At 45.5% G+C, this 18,104-nt stretch overlaps 1 protein-coding gene across 2 annotated transcripts in view; it reads left to right on the forward strand.

Moving 5' to 3' along the window:
• The window catches only part of chchd6b (coiled-coil-helix-coiled-coil-helix domain containing 6b), a 54,782-nt gene that overhangs the window by 800 nt on the left and 35,878 nt on the right, over positions 1 to 18,104 (forward strand). Inside the window, exons 2-5 of one of the 2 annotated variants that reach the window (XM_014132081.2) lie at positions 571 to 667; positions 889 to 940; positions 1,764 to 1,938; positions 17,414 to 17,434. In XM_014132081.2, the coding sequence (XP_013987556.1) occupies positions 571 to 667; positions 889 to 940; positions 1,764 to 1,938; positions 17,414 to 17,434 (345 nt within the window). The remainder of the gene's footprint in view (positions 1 to 570; positions 668 to 888; positions 941 to 1,763; positions 1,939 to 17,413; positions 17,435 to 18,104) is intronic. The other variant, XM_014132082.2, reaches the window with a different exon arrangement.

Below are 18,104 nucleotides of genomic sequence, written 5' to 3' on the forward strand. Positions count from 1 at the left end.
CAATGTAGGCCGATACGTTTGGATGCATTGTAACGAGAGACTGTCGCGATATGATGATGTTACAACTGTAATTTATAATTATATATTGGCAATTTTTTGGGAAGTTGCCCTACATAAAGTTATGAAAAACAAATTTGATTTGGTCTAGGGCAGCAAGTTATTGTCAACCCCACTTTGACTCTATCTTCTTACATTCTATAATACGTGTGCCCAAATCAACCTGTTTCAATGAATTGGGTCACACTTATGGTGCTCTTATTACTGAGTAATTATCTCTAATACAGTCGTATTACATAAGGTTTTGTCTACTCATTGCTATACATTAGTTAGGGTAAGGGTTAGTCGACTGTGCAGTCTAACAATAGTACTGTTACAATAGTTAGTGGCCTATATACTGTTCAGGAGTATTTACAATCCAATACATACACTGGAAAGTGTAAAACTTTGAAACAATAATTTGGCTAGTAGTGTATATTATTTGACACTAAGGTCTTTCTGTAAGCACCCATTGCTTTGAATGTCCGTCTGACCGGTTTTGCACAATGTAACCTATTATTACGCAATTCACAGCTCTCAGGGGAGCTTCTCCAGCGGATGCGAGATTCGCAGGGGACAGACGGCGTCAATCCACCGCCACCCCAGCCTGGCAGCCACAAACCTGCACCAGGTATGGAAGAGCGCAACAACCTAAATGCTCAACTCAACTGGAGACTTTGGAGTTAACGTAGGCCATTTGGTCCCAGGGAAATAAATGCTTGTAACAGTTTTGGAGATTTTATCATGGACGACAGTAATAGTTAATTGTGATGTTAGCTGACTGTCTTACGAAAGTGATTATCATGGATATGATGGACCGTTTTATAAAGACAATTATTAAATGTATTGCAGGTCCAAGACCTGGCCCCACTGCTGCTGAGGCACAGGAGGAGCTGCGGAGAAAGTGAGTTCAACTGCCACTAGTATACACTTTACACCTGAGAACCAACTCCATTCCTTGGGTGTGGAGGATTTTCTTCCAGTCTAGTAACACACCTGATTACAACAATGTATGTTACTCAAACCTTTGCATAAATCAATACGACTGTTGCATGTGTAGTCTTATCTAAAGTTAGGATTTGACACCTTAGTGCAGTGTCACTCAATCGATTCCTGGAGGACCATTCCTGTGGCACCCCGGGGGATGACTAATCGAATTTACTCTGTGATATCCTTAGGTTGATCGTACGACCTTTCAAGCGATATCGTGTATGGGACTAGACACTAGCCAGACATGTAATTCGTAGACTAAGGGAGCTATCGACACCGCATGTTGATCTTATTTACCGCCAGCAGGGGGGCAGTAGGCCATGTCAACAGCATGGCTCACTATGTGGTTGGAATGCTAACGGCTCATGTCTGTGTCATGCTATATGCTAGGCTAACTAGCGTCTCAGTATAGTTCGACTTCTCATGAGGCACCTTTGTGACGCCATGGGCCTGTTGCCAAGGCCTAGATGAAACTGCAGTCCATGTGTTTTCCTATAGCAAGGGTGGCCAACCAGGGGTGGCTGATTTAGGTATGCAGGTTTTTGCTCCAGCCATACACTATCCTGCCTGATTCAGCTAATCAAGATCCCGATGAGCCGCCGATTAGTTGCCAGGTGTATTAGAGCTGGGCTGGAGCGAAAGCCTGCATACACAGTATCTCCCCACGCAGAGGGTTGGCCACCCCTACATTACAGGTTGAGTGTGTGTCTCATGTTCATCGTATGTCCCGTGTGTAGGTTTGAGAGGGAGCAGGCCCAAGTGCAGGAGCAACTGTTTCGACTGGCCCAGAGGGAAAGAGAAGCAGCAGCAGCCACAGCAGGGAGGAAAGGAGAGGCCCACGACGGCCTGAACCCTGCCGTGCTCCGAGAGAAGGGCAAGACCCACGAGGAGCTGATGAAGGCCAAACAACTGGTGAGTCAGTGGGCTCCTCTCTGCTGCCCTCTAGGGCCCAATCCCAAATGGAAGTCAATGCACTTGTCGAGGTCTAAGAGGATTTGATTGGTATAAGCAAAATGGTAATAGCTCCACCTTGCCCTTTGATAGGCTAGGTGGACATTTCATAATATTATACAAATCCATTTCTCTTAGATCTCCACAAGTGCGTATAGTGTATGGTAGAGGTCTTCACGGATCCACCTGTACCCGAATACCCGAGACTCGATCCGGGACCCGAGCGAGTCCAGATACACAATTCCAAATAATGTCACGGGTCTCGTGTATGTGTAATTTTAACTGATTTGTCCGGAAGGGCCTGTATGCGACTGCTGAGCGAGAGATAGAAAGTTTATAATTTATGCTGCTGCTCTTGCTTTTTACAAGAGTGACGCGTGTATCTTGTTGTTGGCCAATCATGACTCATCAAAGCGGCAAGTTGAGAACAAGTTCTCATTTACAATTGCGACCTGGCCAAGATAAAGCAAAGCAGTTCGACAACATACAAAAACACAGAGTTACACATGGAGTAAAACAACATACAATCAATGATGCAGTAGGAAAAAAAAGACTATATACAATGTGAGCAAATGATGTGAGATAAGGGAGGTAAAGGCAAAAAAAATGCCATGGTGGCAAAGTAAATAAAGTATAGCAAGAAAAACACTGGAATGGTAGATTTGTAGTTTGAAGAAAGTTCAAAGATAAAATATAAATAATATGGTGCAAAGGAGCAAAATAAATAAATACAGTAGGGGAAGAGGTAGTAGTTTGGGCTAAATTATAGATGGGCTATGTACAGGTGCAGTGATCTGGGAGCTGCTCTGACAGCTGGTGCTTAAAGCTAGTGAGGGAGATAAGTGTTTCCAGTTTCAGAGATTTTTGTAGTTCGTTCCAGTCATTGGCAGCAGAGAACTGGAAGGAGAGACGACTATCTGATCAATGGATGATGGAATTAAAATGACGGAATTAAAAGTTAAAGGAGAGGGATAGGCTACAACGACCAAGAGCCAACAAGTAGCCAGGCTGCTACTTAATATTCTGAGTGGAGTTGTTATTTGTAACTAGCTTAAGAAAGCACTGCAGCCTCAGTTAGCTTAGCTAGCTAATGTTAGCTAACTTATCTAGCTTCTCCTGGTTTGATGCATTCAAGACAGGTCATACGTAATCATATTTGATGATAAATAGCCTAGCTATGGCAGCTATTAGTCTACGAGAGCGGGCGCTCGGTTGGTTGCTGTCTCTCGTTCCCTCCAGCCCGCTAGAGCGGCATCTCTCTCCCTCTTGTGCTTTATCAGCTCCTGTTAATAAAGTAGCTTATAAAATGACTTTTCTGCTGCTTCCCTCAATCGTATCGAATCAGACCGGGTCTATATGGAACGGGTCTAGTTGTCCTCGGGTCCGTTGAGAATGGGTCTCTATATTTAGAAAAAGTATTTATGTATATCGGGTCTGGGTGGGAAAGCCCCAGGTCCATTTCGGAACAGGTCCAACTTTTTGAACCCGTGAAGACCTCTACAGTAGAGCACGTGTCAAACACATTCCATGGAGTGCCGAGTTTCTGCGGGTTTTCGCTCCTCCCTTGTACTTGATTGATGAAGTAAGTTCACAAATTAGTCAGGAACTCCCCTCACCTGGTTGTCTAGGTCTTAATTGAAAGAAAATGAAAAAAAAAACCTGCTGTCACTTGGCCCTCCATGAAATGAGTTTGACACCCCTGGTGTAGGACTTCGGGGTCTATTTGGTATTGAACTAAAGCTCTTCCCTAACTCAGTTCCACATAGTTAGCACTCAGTTATCATAGAAATGTCATCAGTATGTCCTAATAATAATAATAATATGTGTGAGGACCATAGTAATATCGGAGTTATTGCCCTTTGCTGTACTAGAAATGCTATAATGGTGTCTAATACCTGAGTATGTCACCTTTCATATCAAGGGAAATGGCACAAATACATCATGAGTATTGAGTATTAGCAAAGCGAGGTCAAAAAGAGCCAGTTTTAGGCTGGTATTTGATGAGCAATAGCCCTCTTTGAGATAAACATTTTCTGTTAGTGTACAGTGCCCTCTGCTGGTTAGAAAATGAAACGGCGTGGCCTTTGTGAGCTACTGTACCTTGACCACAATAGACTCCAATTAAATGTTATTCTTCAAATGCTTTGTAAACAACAGGTCTAGACTTACAGTGAAGTGCTTACTTACGGCCCTTCCAAACAATGTAGAGAGAAAGAAAATTGAGAAATAATAAAATTAATTACATGTAATAATAAATACACAAGGAGTAACGATAACTTTGCTATATACACAGAGTTCCAGTACCGAGTCGATGTGCCGGGGGTACGAGGTAATTGAGGTAGATGGGTACATATCACTAGGAATAAAGTGACTAGGCAACAGGATAGATAATAAACAGTAGCAAAAAAGTTTGAACAAAATAGCTACCCATACTTTTTGCAAACTAACTATTTAGAAGTCTTATGGGTTGGGGGTAGAAGCTGTCCTGTTGGTTCCAGACTTCGTTACCATTTTCTGGGCGGGTGGCTGGAGTCTTTTGACAATTTTTAGGACCTTCCTCTGGTCTTCTATAGCAGGGAGCTCAGCCCTAGTGATGTACTGGGCCATACGCACTAACCTCTGTAGCGCCTTGTGGTCGGATGCCAAGCAGTTGCCATACCAAGCGGTGATGCAGCCAGTCAAGATGCTGTCAGTGGTGCAACTGTAACTTTTTGAGTATCTGATGGCCCGTGCCAAATCCTTTCAGCCTCCTGAGGGAAAAGGGGCATTGTCGTGCACTCTTCACGTTGGTGTGTGTGGACAATGATAGATCGTTAGTGATGTGGAAACCGAGGAACTTGAACATAGTAGGTTTTACAGACTGGTTCAGGGAGAGGTTGAAAAGACACTGCCAGCTGGTCCGTCTGGCCCTGCGGCCTTGTGAATGTTAACCTGTTTAAAGGTCTTACTCACATCGGCTATGGAGAGCATGATCCTACAGTTGTCTGGAACAGCTGGTGCTCTCATGCATGGTTCAGTGTTGCTTGTCTCAAAGTGAGCGTTGAAGGCATTTAGCTCATCTGGTAGGCTCGCATTTAGCTCATCTGGTAAACTAGTCCTACTTAGTTGACATTCATTTTCCACCCCAACTAAGCACATTACTGATAAAACACTATTGTATGAAGGTGAAGGAAATTGATATTTGTGCGTGCCTTCATGCAAGCACGTGCACAAACGCACGCGGGTTTGATTGCTCAGTGAAGTCTTAAGAAGCAGCTAATTGCAGCGTACACTACAGTTCGAGTGCACTGACTCACTCTGGTCGTCTGTTTTACTCCCCACTCTCCCAGTTGCTTTTTTTTTAAACAGAGTTGGCTTTAATGAATATTGAAATGCATTTATCTGGTTGGGTTTTCATTGCTTTGGCCACCAAGCTTAATGATGTTCTATTATAATGAGTCACCTGAGTCTCCGTGATTGCCTTGTTTTTGAAATGTTGTTGTTTTAATGACAAATTGGTACCGTTTGTCCATGTGCGTTTGGAGAGGATAAACACCAACCATTGCATTGTTTTCAACCACTGACGTGATAGAATAGAAAATCACTTTTAGCAAGTTTCTTTTGACCATTGGGCTCTTTTGACAGGTGTGAACCCACTGTCAGACAGATCACAACTGCGGTATTTCGGTGTGTGTGTGTGTGTGTGTGAGTCTGTATGTGCATGCTTAGTTTGACACGCCAGGTGTTGTTTTAGCCACTGCTGTGTTCAGAGTTTGATCAGTGGTGAGAGAGATCATGCCCTGGAGATAGTAGTGTTGACATAACTGCTGTTCCTCCTCCTGTTTTGCTGTCCCTCTCTCCTCTCTCGTTGTCTCTCTGTATTCTCACATGCCTGCTTCCTCTCACACACACACACACACACACACACACACACACACACACACAGGACTAAATTGGGAGTGATTTTGACAGTGTGCCTCTTGCTCCGTGGAGTATTTCGGAACAGTGTTACATCCGATCCTTCTCTGACCTTTTCCTCACCTATCGCAACTGCGCTGTGTTTACAAGTTGTTGGTTTGGATTGTGTGTGGAGTGTGTGTGTGTGTGTGTGTGAGGTTGAGAGAGCGAGAGAGAGGGTGGGTGAGAGGGAGTGTGTTTGTGTGTGTGAGGGCGAGAGTGTGTGAGAAAGAGAGGGAGAGATCTATATTCCATATCCGTTTTTACTGTATGCCTCTGCTCATTGCTCTCTTGCCACAAGTTGCTCTCCATCCAGGGGCACAGTTTGACCCTGTGCCCACCTCCAACTGTATGTTGGATTTGATCTTTCTGGGGAGGTTGAGAACCGAGCAGAGGACATATTTCCATTGTCCGTTCGAACATATGGACAATAAAGTTGTTTTCCGTGTTTTGTATCTCAAAGTTTCAGTCTCATCTGATCGCCTTAGTGTATGATTCTACACTAGCAACATCCTCCTATATTCGAATGCAGGTCTCCTTTCGTTGTAACTAGACTAACTTCTGGAGTGCACTTCTGAGAGGGAGAGAAAGGAAGAGACTGAGGGGAAGAGGAGGCATAGCAGGTCTCCCGTCATTTTAACTATACTAACCTCAGGAGTGCACTTTTAGAATAGACGACAAAGCACATTAGCATAAAACTTTGTTTCCTCCACCGCTCTTTTCTTTCATTAGCACCTGCTTTCATTCCCATCACCCCTCTCTGCAAATATACTCTTCTTCTTTAGCAGGCACTACACACACCCCCCCAGAATGGGGGAATACATTCCGAGCTCACACATACAGGAATAACCATCTGCTTCAAAGACATGTTGATTGAGTTTGGAGTCATGAAGTGTTTGAAAAGCTAGTTGGTGCTGACAGGTTTTCTATAACTGTGTTATAGGTGTCTGTATGTTTGTCTCTGTCTGTTTATCTCTCTCTCTCTCTCTCTCTCTCTCTCTCTCTCTCTCTCTCTCTCTCTCTCTGTCTGTCTGTCTGTCTGTCTGTCTGTCTGTCTGTCTGTCTGTCTGTCTGTCTGTCTGTCTGTCTGTCTGTCTGTCTGTCTGTCTGTCTGTCTGTCTGTCTGTCTGTCTGTCTGTCTGTCTGTCTGTCTGTCTGTCTGTCTGTCTGTCTGTCTGTCTGTCTGTCTGTCTGTCTGTCTGTCTGTCTGTCTGTCTGTCTGTCTGTCTGTCTGTCTGTCTGTCTGTCTGTCTCGTCTGTCTGTCTGTCTGTCTGTCTGTCTGTCTGTCTGTCTGTCTGTCTGTCTGTCTGTCTGTCTGTCTGTCTGTCTGTCTGTCTGTCTGTCTGTCTGTCTGTCTGTCTGTCTGTCTGTCTGTCTGTCTGTCTGTCTGTCTGTTCGTCTGTCTGTCTGTCTGTCTGTCTGTCTGTCTGTCTGTCTGTCTGTCTGTCTGTCTGTCTGTCTGTCTGTCTGTCTGTCTGTCTGTCTGTCTGTCTGTCTGTCTGTCTGTCTGTCTGTCTGTCTGTCTGTCTGTCTGTCTGTCTGTCTGTCTGTCTGTCTGTCTGTCTGTCTGTCTGTCTGTCTGTCTGTCTGTCTGTCTGTCTGTCTGTCTGTCTGTCTGTCTGTCTGTCTGTCTGTCTGTCTGTCTGTCTGTCTGTCTGTCTGTCTGTCTGTCTGTCTGTCTGTCTGTCTGTCTGTCTGTCTGTCTGTCTGTCTGTCTGTCTGTCTGTTCTGTCTGTCTGTCTGTCTGTCTGTCTGTCTGTCTGTCTGTCTGTCTGTCTGTCTGTCTGTCTGTCTGTCTGTCTGTCTGTCTGTCTGTCTGTCTGTCTGTCTGTCTGTCTGTCTGTCTGTCTGTCTGTCTGTCTGTCTGTCTGTCTGTCTGTCTGTCTGTCTGTCTGTCTGTCTGTCTGTCTGTCTGTCTGTCTGTCTGTCTGTCTGTCTGTCTGTCTGTCTGTCTGTCTGTCTGTCTGTCTGTCTGTCTGTCTGTCTGTCTGTCTGTCTGTGTGTGTTTGGAGGTGCAAGTCACATCATTCCTGTACACAACCATCCAGAATCCATATGAAAGTATTCACTACCGTTCAAAGGTTTTGGGTCACTTAGAAATGTCCTTGTTTTTGAAAGAAAAGCAACTTTTTTGCCCATTAAAATAACATAAAATGTATCAGAAATACAGTGTAGACTTTGTTAATGTTGTAAATGATTATTGTAGCTTGAAACGGCAGATTTAAAAAAAAATATATATATATATCTACATAGGCGAACAGAGACCCATTATCAGCAACTGTCACTCCTGTGTTCCAATGGCATGTTGTGTTAGCTAATCCAAGTTAATAATTTTAAAAGGCTAATTGATCATTAGAAAACCCTTTTGCAATTATGTTAGCACAGCTGAAAACTGTTGTTCTGATTAAAGAAGCAATAAAACTGGCCTTTAGACTAGTTAAGTATCTGGAGCATCAGCATTTGTGGGTTCGATTACAGGCTCAAAATGACTAGAAGCAAATAACTTTCTTCTGAAACTCGTCAGTCTATTCTTGTTCTGAGAAACGAAGGCTATTCCATGGGAGAAATTGCCAAGAAACTGAAGATCTCGTGCAACGCTGTGTACTACTCCCTTCACAGAACAGCGCAAACTGTCTCTAACCAGAATAGAAAGAGGAGTGGGAGGCCCCGGTGCACAAATGAGCAAGAGGACAAGTACGTTTGAGTGTCTAGTTTGAGAAACAGACGCCTCACAAGTCCTTAATTGGCAGCTTCATTAAATAGTACCCGCAAAACTCCAGTCTCAACGTCAACAGTGAAGAGGCGACTCCGGGATGCTGGCCTTCTAGGCAGAGTTGCAATGACAAAGCCATATCTCAGACTGGCCAATAAAAAATAAAATATTAAAATGGGCAAAAGAACACAGACACTGGACAGAGATATGGCTTTTTCTTTGCAACTCTGCCTAGAAGGCCAGCATCTGTGTGAGAGCGAAGTCTTGCATCTCGCTAATCTCAATATCTGCGGTGCTGCTCGTGGCAACGTCTACCTTTTTTAAGCAAGTCTTCCGATGTTCAGACTCATAAAAAGCAGAAACGTTCCTATCTTCACCACTAGATGGCAGTAGTAGAGCTTATTTCCCATATCTAGGATATGAACCAGAATTGATCCGTGCCCAGCACAGCAACATGTGCTGTACTCTAACCAGACTTAATTTTTTATTCCCCCCACCTCTCTCCTGTGTGTGTGTGTGTGTGTGTGTGTGTGTGTGTGTGTGTGTGCGCGCGAAAAGGACTGGGAAAGATGAGCCACTGCAGTGCTTCTGACACTGTCCAAAAGAACGATGATGAAAGGCCCAACATTCATTAAAGTCAAGGCTGGGAAAAACACACACGGACACACATCCTAGCTGGCATCTATCAGCAGCTCACGCTCTGCATGTTAACACAGACACCCTGCTGCTGCAGGCTGGGGAACGGACCGGTTATGACTACGTCCTCACTCCAGTCTACATCTTTCCATCCCCATTACAGCCACTATTTTCTACATTGTACAATAATAGTGAAACATAAAAACTATGAAATAACACATATGGAATCATGTAGTAACCAAAAAAGTGTTAAACAAATCAAAATGTATTTTATATTTGAGATTCTTCAAAGTAGCCACCCTTTGCCTTGATGACAGCTTTGCAAACTCGTGGCATTCTCTCAACCAGCTTCACCTGGAATGCTTTTCCAACAGTCTTGAAGGAGTTCCCACACGGTGGTTGAAACCAAAAATCTCAAATTTGGCCTCATCAGACCAGATTTCCACCGGTCTAATGTCCATTCCTTGTGTTTCTTGGCCCAAGCAAATCTCTTATTATTATTATTGTTATTATTATTATTAGTGTCCTTTAGTAGTAGTAGTGCAGCAATTCGACCATGAAAGCCTGATTCACGCAGTCTCCTCTGAACAGTTGATGTAGAGATGTGTCTGTTATATGAACTCTGAGGCATTTATTTGGGCAGCAATTTCTGAGGCTGTTAACTCTAATGAACTTATCCCAGTAATTCTGGGTCTTCCTTTCCTGTGGAGGTCCTCATGAGAGCCAGTTTCATCATAGCGCTTGATGGTTTTTGCAACTGCACTTGAAGAAACTTTCAAAGTTCTTGACATTTTCTGGATTGACTGACCTTGTCGTTTCTTGTCACAACACAACTGATTGGCTCACACGCATTAAGAAGGAAAGAAATTCCACAAATTAACTTTTAACAAGGCACACCTGTTAATTGAAATGCATTCCAGGTGATTCCCTCATGAAGCTGGTTGAGAGAATGCCAAGAGTGCAAAGCTGTCATCAAGGCATAGGGTGGCTACTTTGAAGAATTTTAAATAAAAATATATTTTCATTTGTTAAACTTTTTTTTAACTACATGATTCCATACGTGTTATTTCATAGTTTTGATGTCTTCACTATTATTCTACAATGTAGAAAATAAACTCAGCAAAAAAAGAAACGTCCCTTTTTCAGGACCCTCTTTCAGAAATAATTCATAAAAATCCAAATTTCACAGATCTTCCTTGTAAAGGGTTTAAACACCGTTTCCCATGCTTGTTCAATGAACCATAAACAATTAATGAACATGCACCTGTGGAACGGTCGTTAAGACACTAACAGCTTACAGACAGTAGGCAATTAAGGTCACAGTTATGAAAACTTAGGACACTAAAGAGGCCTTTCTACTGACTCTGAAAAACACCAAAGGAAAGATGCCCAGGGTCCCTGCTCATCTGCGTGAACGTGCCTTAGGCATGCTGCAAGGAGGCATGAGGACTGCAGATGTGGTCAGAGCAATAAATTGCAATGTCCATACTATGAGACGCCTAAGACGGCGAGACAGGACGGCCAGCGGATTGACCTCGCAGTAGCAGACCACGTGTAACAACACCTGCACAAGATCGGTACATCCGAACATCACACCTGTGAGACAGGTACAGGATGGCAACAACAACTGCCCGAGTTACACCAGGAACGCACTATCCCTCCATCGGTGCTCAGACTGTCCGCAATAGGCTGAGAGAGGTTGGACTGAGGGCTTGTAGGCCTGTTGTAAGGCAGGTCCTCACCAGACATCACCGGCAACAACGTCACCTATGAGCACAAACCCACCGTCGCTGGACCAGACGGGAATGACAAAAAGTGCTCTTCACTGACAAGTCGCGGATTTGTCTCACCAGGGGTGATAGTCGGATTTGTGTTTATTGTCAAACGAATGAGCGTTACACCGAGGCCTGTACTCTGGAGCGGGATCGATTTGGAGGGGGAGGGTCCGTCATGGTCTGGGGCGGTGTGTCACAGCATCATCGGACTGAGCTTGTTGTCATTGCAGGCAATCTCAACGCTGTGCGTTACAGGGAAGACATCCTCCTCCCTCATGTGGTACCCTTCCTGCAGGCTCATCCTGACATGACCCTCCAGCATGACAATGCCACCAGCCATACTGCTCGTTCTGTGCGTGATTTCCTGCAAGACAAAAATGTCAGTGTTCTGCGACGGGCCCAGATCTCAATCCCATTGAGCACATATGGGACCTGTTGGATCGGAGGGGGAGGGCTAGGGCCATTCCCCCCAGAAATATCCGGGAACTTGCAGGTGCCTTGGTGGATGACTGGGGTGACATCTCACAGCAAGAACCGGCAAATCTGGTGCAGTCCATGAGGAGGAGATGCACCACAGTACTTAATGCAGCTGATGGCCACACCAGATATTGACTGTTACTTTTGATTTTGACGTCCACCCCCCCTTTGTTCAGGGACACATTATTCAATTTCTGTTAGTCACATGTCTGTGGAACTTGTTCAGTTTATGTCTCAGTTGTTGAATCTTATGTTCATACAAATATTTACACAGGTTAAGTTTGCTGAAAATAAATGCAGTTGACAGTGAGGACGTTTCTTTTTATTGCTGAGTTTAGTAAAAAAAAAAAATTTTTTTTTAATTCAGGGGGTGCTGCAGCACCCTCAGCAGCCCTACTTCCCGCGGCCATGGTCGTCGGCCGTTAGCTGCGTCTTTGGAATACCGCTAGCAAGCAACGGCTCGTGCTTGAGCGGAATAGAAAAGCAGCTCGTCAGTGGGAATGGGAGAGACTGAAAGAGAGAGAGAGATGTTGTAAAAAAAAAGGAGAGTGGAGGAGAGAGAGCTCGGTGTGTTGACCTATTACCTGTGAAATCCTTTACAGGTCTGGGGCTAGGGTTTGATTTGGAATTGGGTGATTAACCTATTGGGTGCAGTCCCATGATTTGAGTTCCTGACCCACACACTCACACACACATACACACCGTCAAACCCCCCCCTGTAAGCTCTCCTCTCCAAGGGGAACCTACACTGCGAGGAGAAGAGAAGAGAAAAGCAACGTTAGGCTCCAGATCCACCCGGCCCTTATCAGTCTATGTAATCACCAGACTTGACATCTTTTGTGCATGTTAAAGCCGTTAAGCGCCATTCTCTCAGCTCTCCCCCCCCACCTTCCCTACCGATGCCAGCCTCAGGCAATTGCTGACGAGTCGACCGCACGGGCTGAGGAGATTTTTATCCCCGCCGTGGCTCGCAAGCGGGACGTCTGGCTGTAATCCTGGCGGCGCAAAGGGCAAGTGAGTAGGTGTGGATCGGAATAATGTGAGCTCAGATCAAAATGATTGCCAGATGTAATGAGGCAGTGGGAAGAGGAGCGTTTTGAATGGTCTCGTTTGATTGTCAACCCCTGTGTGTTCCAGTGGATTTAGGTTCTGAGATAATGGTTATAGTGTTCATGGGGACAGAGTGTGTGATGACGACAAGGTTTTTGAATTGTCCAAATCAAAATGGGGTTCAGTGTATTTGCTCCTGTTCATGACAGTGCCTGCTTTTGTTCCAGCCCTGTTGTAAATGCACTTGATTCTACTCATCAGGAACTTGATTGCTGATTCAGAGCAGGGATGGAACAAAATCCTGCACACCAGGAGAAGGGTTGGCCAACTCTTAATACAGCAGTATTAGGTCCCAATTGGGTCAAAACTGGATTCTGATATACACAACGTAACCAAAAGTATGTGGACACCTGCTCGTCTCATTCCAAAATCATGGGTATTAATATGGAGTTGGTCCCCCCCTTTGCTGCTATAACAGCCTCCACTCTTCTGGGAAGGCTTTCCACTAGATGTTGCAACATTGCTGCGGGGATTTGCTTCCATTCAGTCATGAGCATTAGTGAGGTCGGGCACTGATGTTGGGCGATTATGTCTGGCTTGCAGTCTGTGTTCCAATCCCAAAGGTGTTTGATGAGGTTGAGGTCAGGGCTCTGTGCAGGCCAGTCAAGTTCTTCCACACCGATATCGACAAACCATTTCTGTATGGATCTCGCTTTGTGCACGGGGGCATTGTCATGTTGAAACAGGAAAGGGCCTTTCCCAAACCTTTGCCACAAAGTTGGAAGCACAGAATTGTCTAGAATGTCATTGTATGCTGTAGTGTTAAGATCTCTCTTCACTGGAACTAAGGGGCCTAGCCCAAACCAATGAAAACAGCCCCAGATCATTATTCCTTCTCCATCAAACTTTACAGTTGGCAATATGCATACGGGCAGGTAGCGTTCTCCTGGCATCAGCCAAACCCCGATTTGTGCCAGATGGTGAAGCGTGATTCATCACTCGAGAGAAAGCATTTCCACTGCTCCAGAGTCCAATGGCGGCAAGCTTTACATCACTCCAGCCGATGATTGGCACTGCACATGGTGATCTTAGGCTTGTGTGCGGCTGCTCAGCCACGGAAACCCATTTCATGAAGCTCCCGACGAACAGTTATTGTGCTGATGTTGCTTCCAGGGGCAGTTTGGAACTCTGTAGTGAGGTTGCCACCGAGGACAGTAGATTTTTACATGCCACGGGCTTCAGCACTCGGCAGTCCCGTTCTGAGCTTGTGTGGGCTACCACTTCGCGGCTGAGCCGTTGTTGCTCCTAGACATTTCCACTTCACAATAACAGCACTTAGTTGACCGGGGCAACTCTAGCAGGGCAGACATTTGATGAACTGACTTGTTGGAAAGGTGGCATCCTATGACGGTGCGACGTTGAAAGTCACTGAGCTCTTCAGTAAGATCATTCTACTGCCAATGTTTGTCTATGGAGATTGCATGGCTGTGTGCTGGAGTTTATACACCTCTCTCCCTCTCTCGCTCTCCATATTATTCCACCAGTCTGTACTTAGAATAAGCAGGCTGATAAAGTGCTAATTCATTTAGCATCCCTGAGCTATGTGAGGAGTACACACATTTAATGAGCATACAGATAGACTAACTAATTTACGCCTGTAATTCCACTCTGTGCGCGTGCGTGCGTGCGTGCGTGCGTGCGTGCGTGCGTGCGTGGGAGCACAGATCAGGACAGTGCCTGGTCCATTTAGAGAAGGTGTATGAGTGTGTTTGAGGCTGAAAAGGAGAAGACTGAGAAAAGGGTTTACTGCAGATGTTTGTGTAAGTAAGATTTATTTTTGGCTTACTGTATCTGTGTGTACCTGGAGCTCGCACCTGTTACTTTCAGATGGGGGTAACCACTCAAACAATTTAAACCCAGAAACCTCTTTTATACACATTTTACTTTCAGCCCTTAGACATTCCCATAACCTGAATTTGACCTATTCTTCAACATTTACATTTGATTAACTTCTGAAAATAACAGGGCAAAACATGCACACAAACTGGCACAACCAGTTTACCCGGTATTACTGGGATTGTATTGTATCTCTTTCCTTCCCCTTGCTCTCTTTTCTCCTTTTATCTCTACCGCTGTCACTTTCTCTGTTCATCTCTTCCCCTCTCTCTCTCTTTCTCTCTGTATCTGTATATATCTCATCTCTCTCTCTTTCTCTCTCTTTCTCTCTCTGTATATATCTCCTCTCTCTCACTTTCTCTCTGTATAGATCTCCTCTCTCTGTATCTGTATATCTCTCCTATCTCTCCAGTTTGGACACCAACACAGACTACCAAACGACGCCAAAACCCTCCTCCCCAAACACACAGATTTTATTCAAATGTTCTATTTGCATAATTCCTCATTTGCATAATTGATTTCCTAGGAAGCGCTTTTCTCCATGCGAGTCGGTGTGTGTTTGTGAGACCCAAAGGTCTCGTCCGCTCAGTGTCTCACACACACACACACACACACACACACACACACACACACACACACACACACACCAACACACTCCCATTCTCTCAGTTCCCATTAGATTTGGGATATTGAATTCGAGCTAACTAGCATATCTGTTTGCTATGGTACTGCCTCTTAGGTCACCAGATGCACCAGGTTGGCAACGGTTTGTGCCACGCTTAGATTACGGTTGAAACTCCCTCGGTTTGGCAGGGGGTGGGGTTGTGTTATCTACCAGGGGTGGCAGCAGGCTGTGAACAGCCACTCTAGCCCAATGGAAAAACACCACATCTAGCCTATCTGATGGACACGGGTGTGGCTGTGTTGTGCCCAGACGGTTAGCCTGAGTTGAACTATAATGAGGTCTGTGTGTGTTTGGTCAAAATGATTTTAGGAAACAATGCACCGCCACACACACACACACACACACACACACACACACACACACACACACTCATTTGTGTATGTAACTCAACAATGATTATGCTTGGGAGCATTTGTCTTTGAGCATATGTTGAGAAGAAGTGGTAGAACTTGCACGGTAAGATGTAAGGTTTGAGTTGACTTCTTGTCCCTAGGGGAACCCTGGGCTCGGGTAACCAAGGGACAAAATAATTGATTTGCTGAATGGCCATCAGACAATTTACAGACCATTTGTGGAGCTTGATGGAGTGTAAATTCAAACCCTTAAGTTGGTCTATGTGCGTGTCTCAGCTAACCCCTTAACCCACTAACACTCTGGCCGCATCCCAAATGGCACACTATTCCCCATATAATGCACTACTTTTGACCAGAGCTCTGTGCACTATATAGGGAATATGGTGCCAGTTGGGACCAAGACTCTGAGTGTTCTAAAGAGAGGGGAGGTTCAAATAGTAACAGATGGTATGGGCTGTAACCGCTTCACACCGCACGCCTCTGTGAGCTCACCTCATTTAGCTCAATGGGACTTTTTATGGGCCGTGGCCATATTATATTAGCCTACTCTGCCATTCTACTTCATTTACTTCTATGATCCTGGGTCCAGTATAAGGCCATCCTGCTATTCTACTTCATTTACTTCTATGATCCTGGGTCCAGTATAAGGCCATCCTGCTATTCTACTTCATTTACATCTATGACCCTGGGTCCAGTGGTGGAGTGCTATTCAGTGTTTTCCAATTGCTTCTTCTATAGGACTCCCAGGACGGTGCTTTTTATTGTTCCAGTCGGGGACTGGTCTGACCTGACCCAACGAATGAAGAGCCCGGACATTAGTTGACAAGTTGGACCGGCTTTGTCAGCGCTGGTCCGAGAGAGAAATGTTCTGCTTCACTATCGGGTGCGGTGACGGCGCAGGAGCAGTCGGTCGTATTAAACGTGGATGACAATGTTCGACTTGTATTTAAAGTGGTCAAAAAGGCCGTAGAAGTATGTATATGGTGTAACCAGCATGTTACATTTTAGAGCAAGGGTCTCCATGCCAATAATGTTTCCGGAGAGCTACTAGAAGTGAAGGCGTTTTGTTCCAGCCCAGCCGCAAAACACCTGATACAACTCGCCAAGGTACAGACTGAAGGTCAGATACAAAATAGCCCTAGCTAGATGTTTCCGATGCATGTTCTTAAAGAGCTGGTGGGGAGTGGTGTGGTTGTTGTACCCCAACAGATGTTGTAACAAAGCCAGACTACTGTATCTCCTAACCTTACAACCCCTTCCTCTACTACATCACGAATGTAAACACTTTCACTTCCTCCCCTCCCCTGACCTTTCCAGTTCCTCTTCTGTGCGAACCTCACCTCTTTAATCTCAGTTCATCATCCGTGTGTCTCGCTCGGCGCTCATTCTGTACATCGAGACTTAATAATTAGCCTCACGTGGGCTCTGTCCGGTGAAGAATGGTCTTTGTGAGATTACACAATGTTCTTTCTATTTTTTAACCCCCCCCCTTCTTATCCCTCTGTCCTCCTCTCATCTCTGTACTGTCTCCTTAATCATGAGCTATGGCACGGCGCTCGTGTTTTAACCCTGTTTGGTTTCATGGCAGGCGAACGCCAGCTAGCCGAGTGCAGCTCCCAGCGTTGTCTGCTATAGCAGCCTGACTCGATTAATCACTGCACTAACCTTGTGTGTTCTGCTTTTCTCCCCCCTTTCTTTCCGTTTCTCTTTCTCTCTCCGATCTCGCTACCTGCTCTCTTTCACTGTATCCGCCGTCTCACCCTACTCCTCTCTTCCTGCTTTCTCTCTCTCTCTCTCTCTCTCCCTCTCTCTCTCTCAACTCCCCTTCGCTCACCCCCCCCCCCACCCCCCCTCGCTCTCTTTCTCTCATCCCCCTGCCCTCCCTCTCTCTTCCGCGCTCTCTCTCTCTCCCAGACAGCAGAAGTGGATGCTTGGGTAAGCAGGAGCGGCTGCTCGCTGTTAATCTTACTTTCCTCTTTCCCTCCATTCAAATGTCATGTTTTCATTGTGCATTAAAGCAAGGCTCTGAGCATGCCTCCTCCCTCGCCCCGTCCCACCCGCCGCCGCCTCGTCACCAACAACACTTTGGGAGGTATTCAGCTAGAAAATTGCACATCATCTGCTGCTGCTGGGCTGAGGTGATTCTCTCCCCCCCCCCCTCCACCACCGCCAGCCTCACTCACAACAGACAGCAGCTGGAGTAGAAGAGAGAGAAAGAGAGGGGGGCGGAGGTTGTGTGTTGGTGGGGGGGTGATTACATTGGATGTAATGTAGGTGTGTATGTAGGGGGTGGGACGTGTGCGTGCGTGTTTGTGCGCGGCTGTTCTGCACTTGTAAAGATAAGACGCCATAAAACAAGAGTACTTCATCGATCTCCGAAAGGTAAATGTCATCGCACCATATTGCACATACAGCAACCGACATCAGTCAACATTTTATGTCATTACATGAAAATGTGCAGACTGCACACGCACAACCTGTATCCCCTTGGACAGTTGAATGAGCATCTTCCTCTTGTGTTTCTTGCCCACCACCGGGAGTGCCTCAATCTGAACTCTATGGTCTTGTGTCCACTCTGGAAATCCAGCCCAGTCCAATCCGCCCT

This window comes from Salmo salar, chromosome ssa12 (genome assembly GCF_905237065.1).
Source record: "Salmo salar chromosome ssa12, Ssal_v3.1, whole genome shotgun sequence".
NCBI classification, from domain to species: domain Eukaryota; kingdom Metazoa; phylum Chordata; class Actinopteri; order Salmoniformes; family Salmonidae; genus Salmo; species Salmo salar.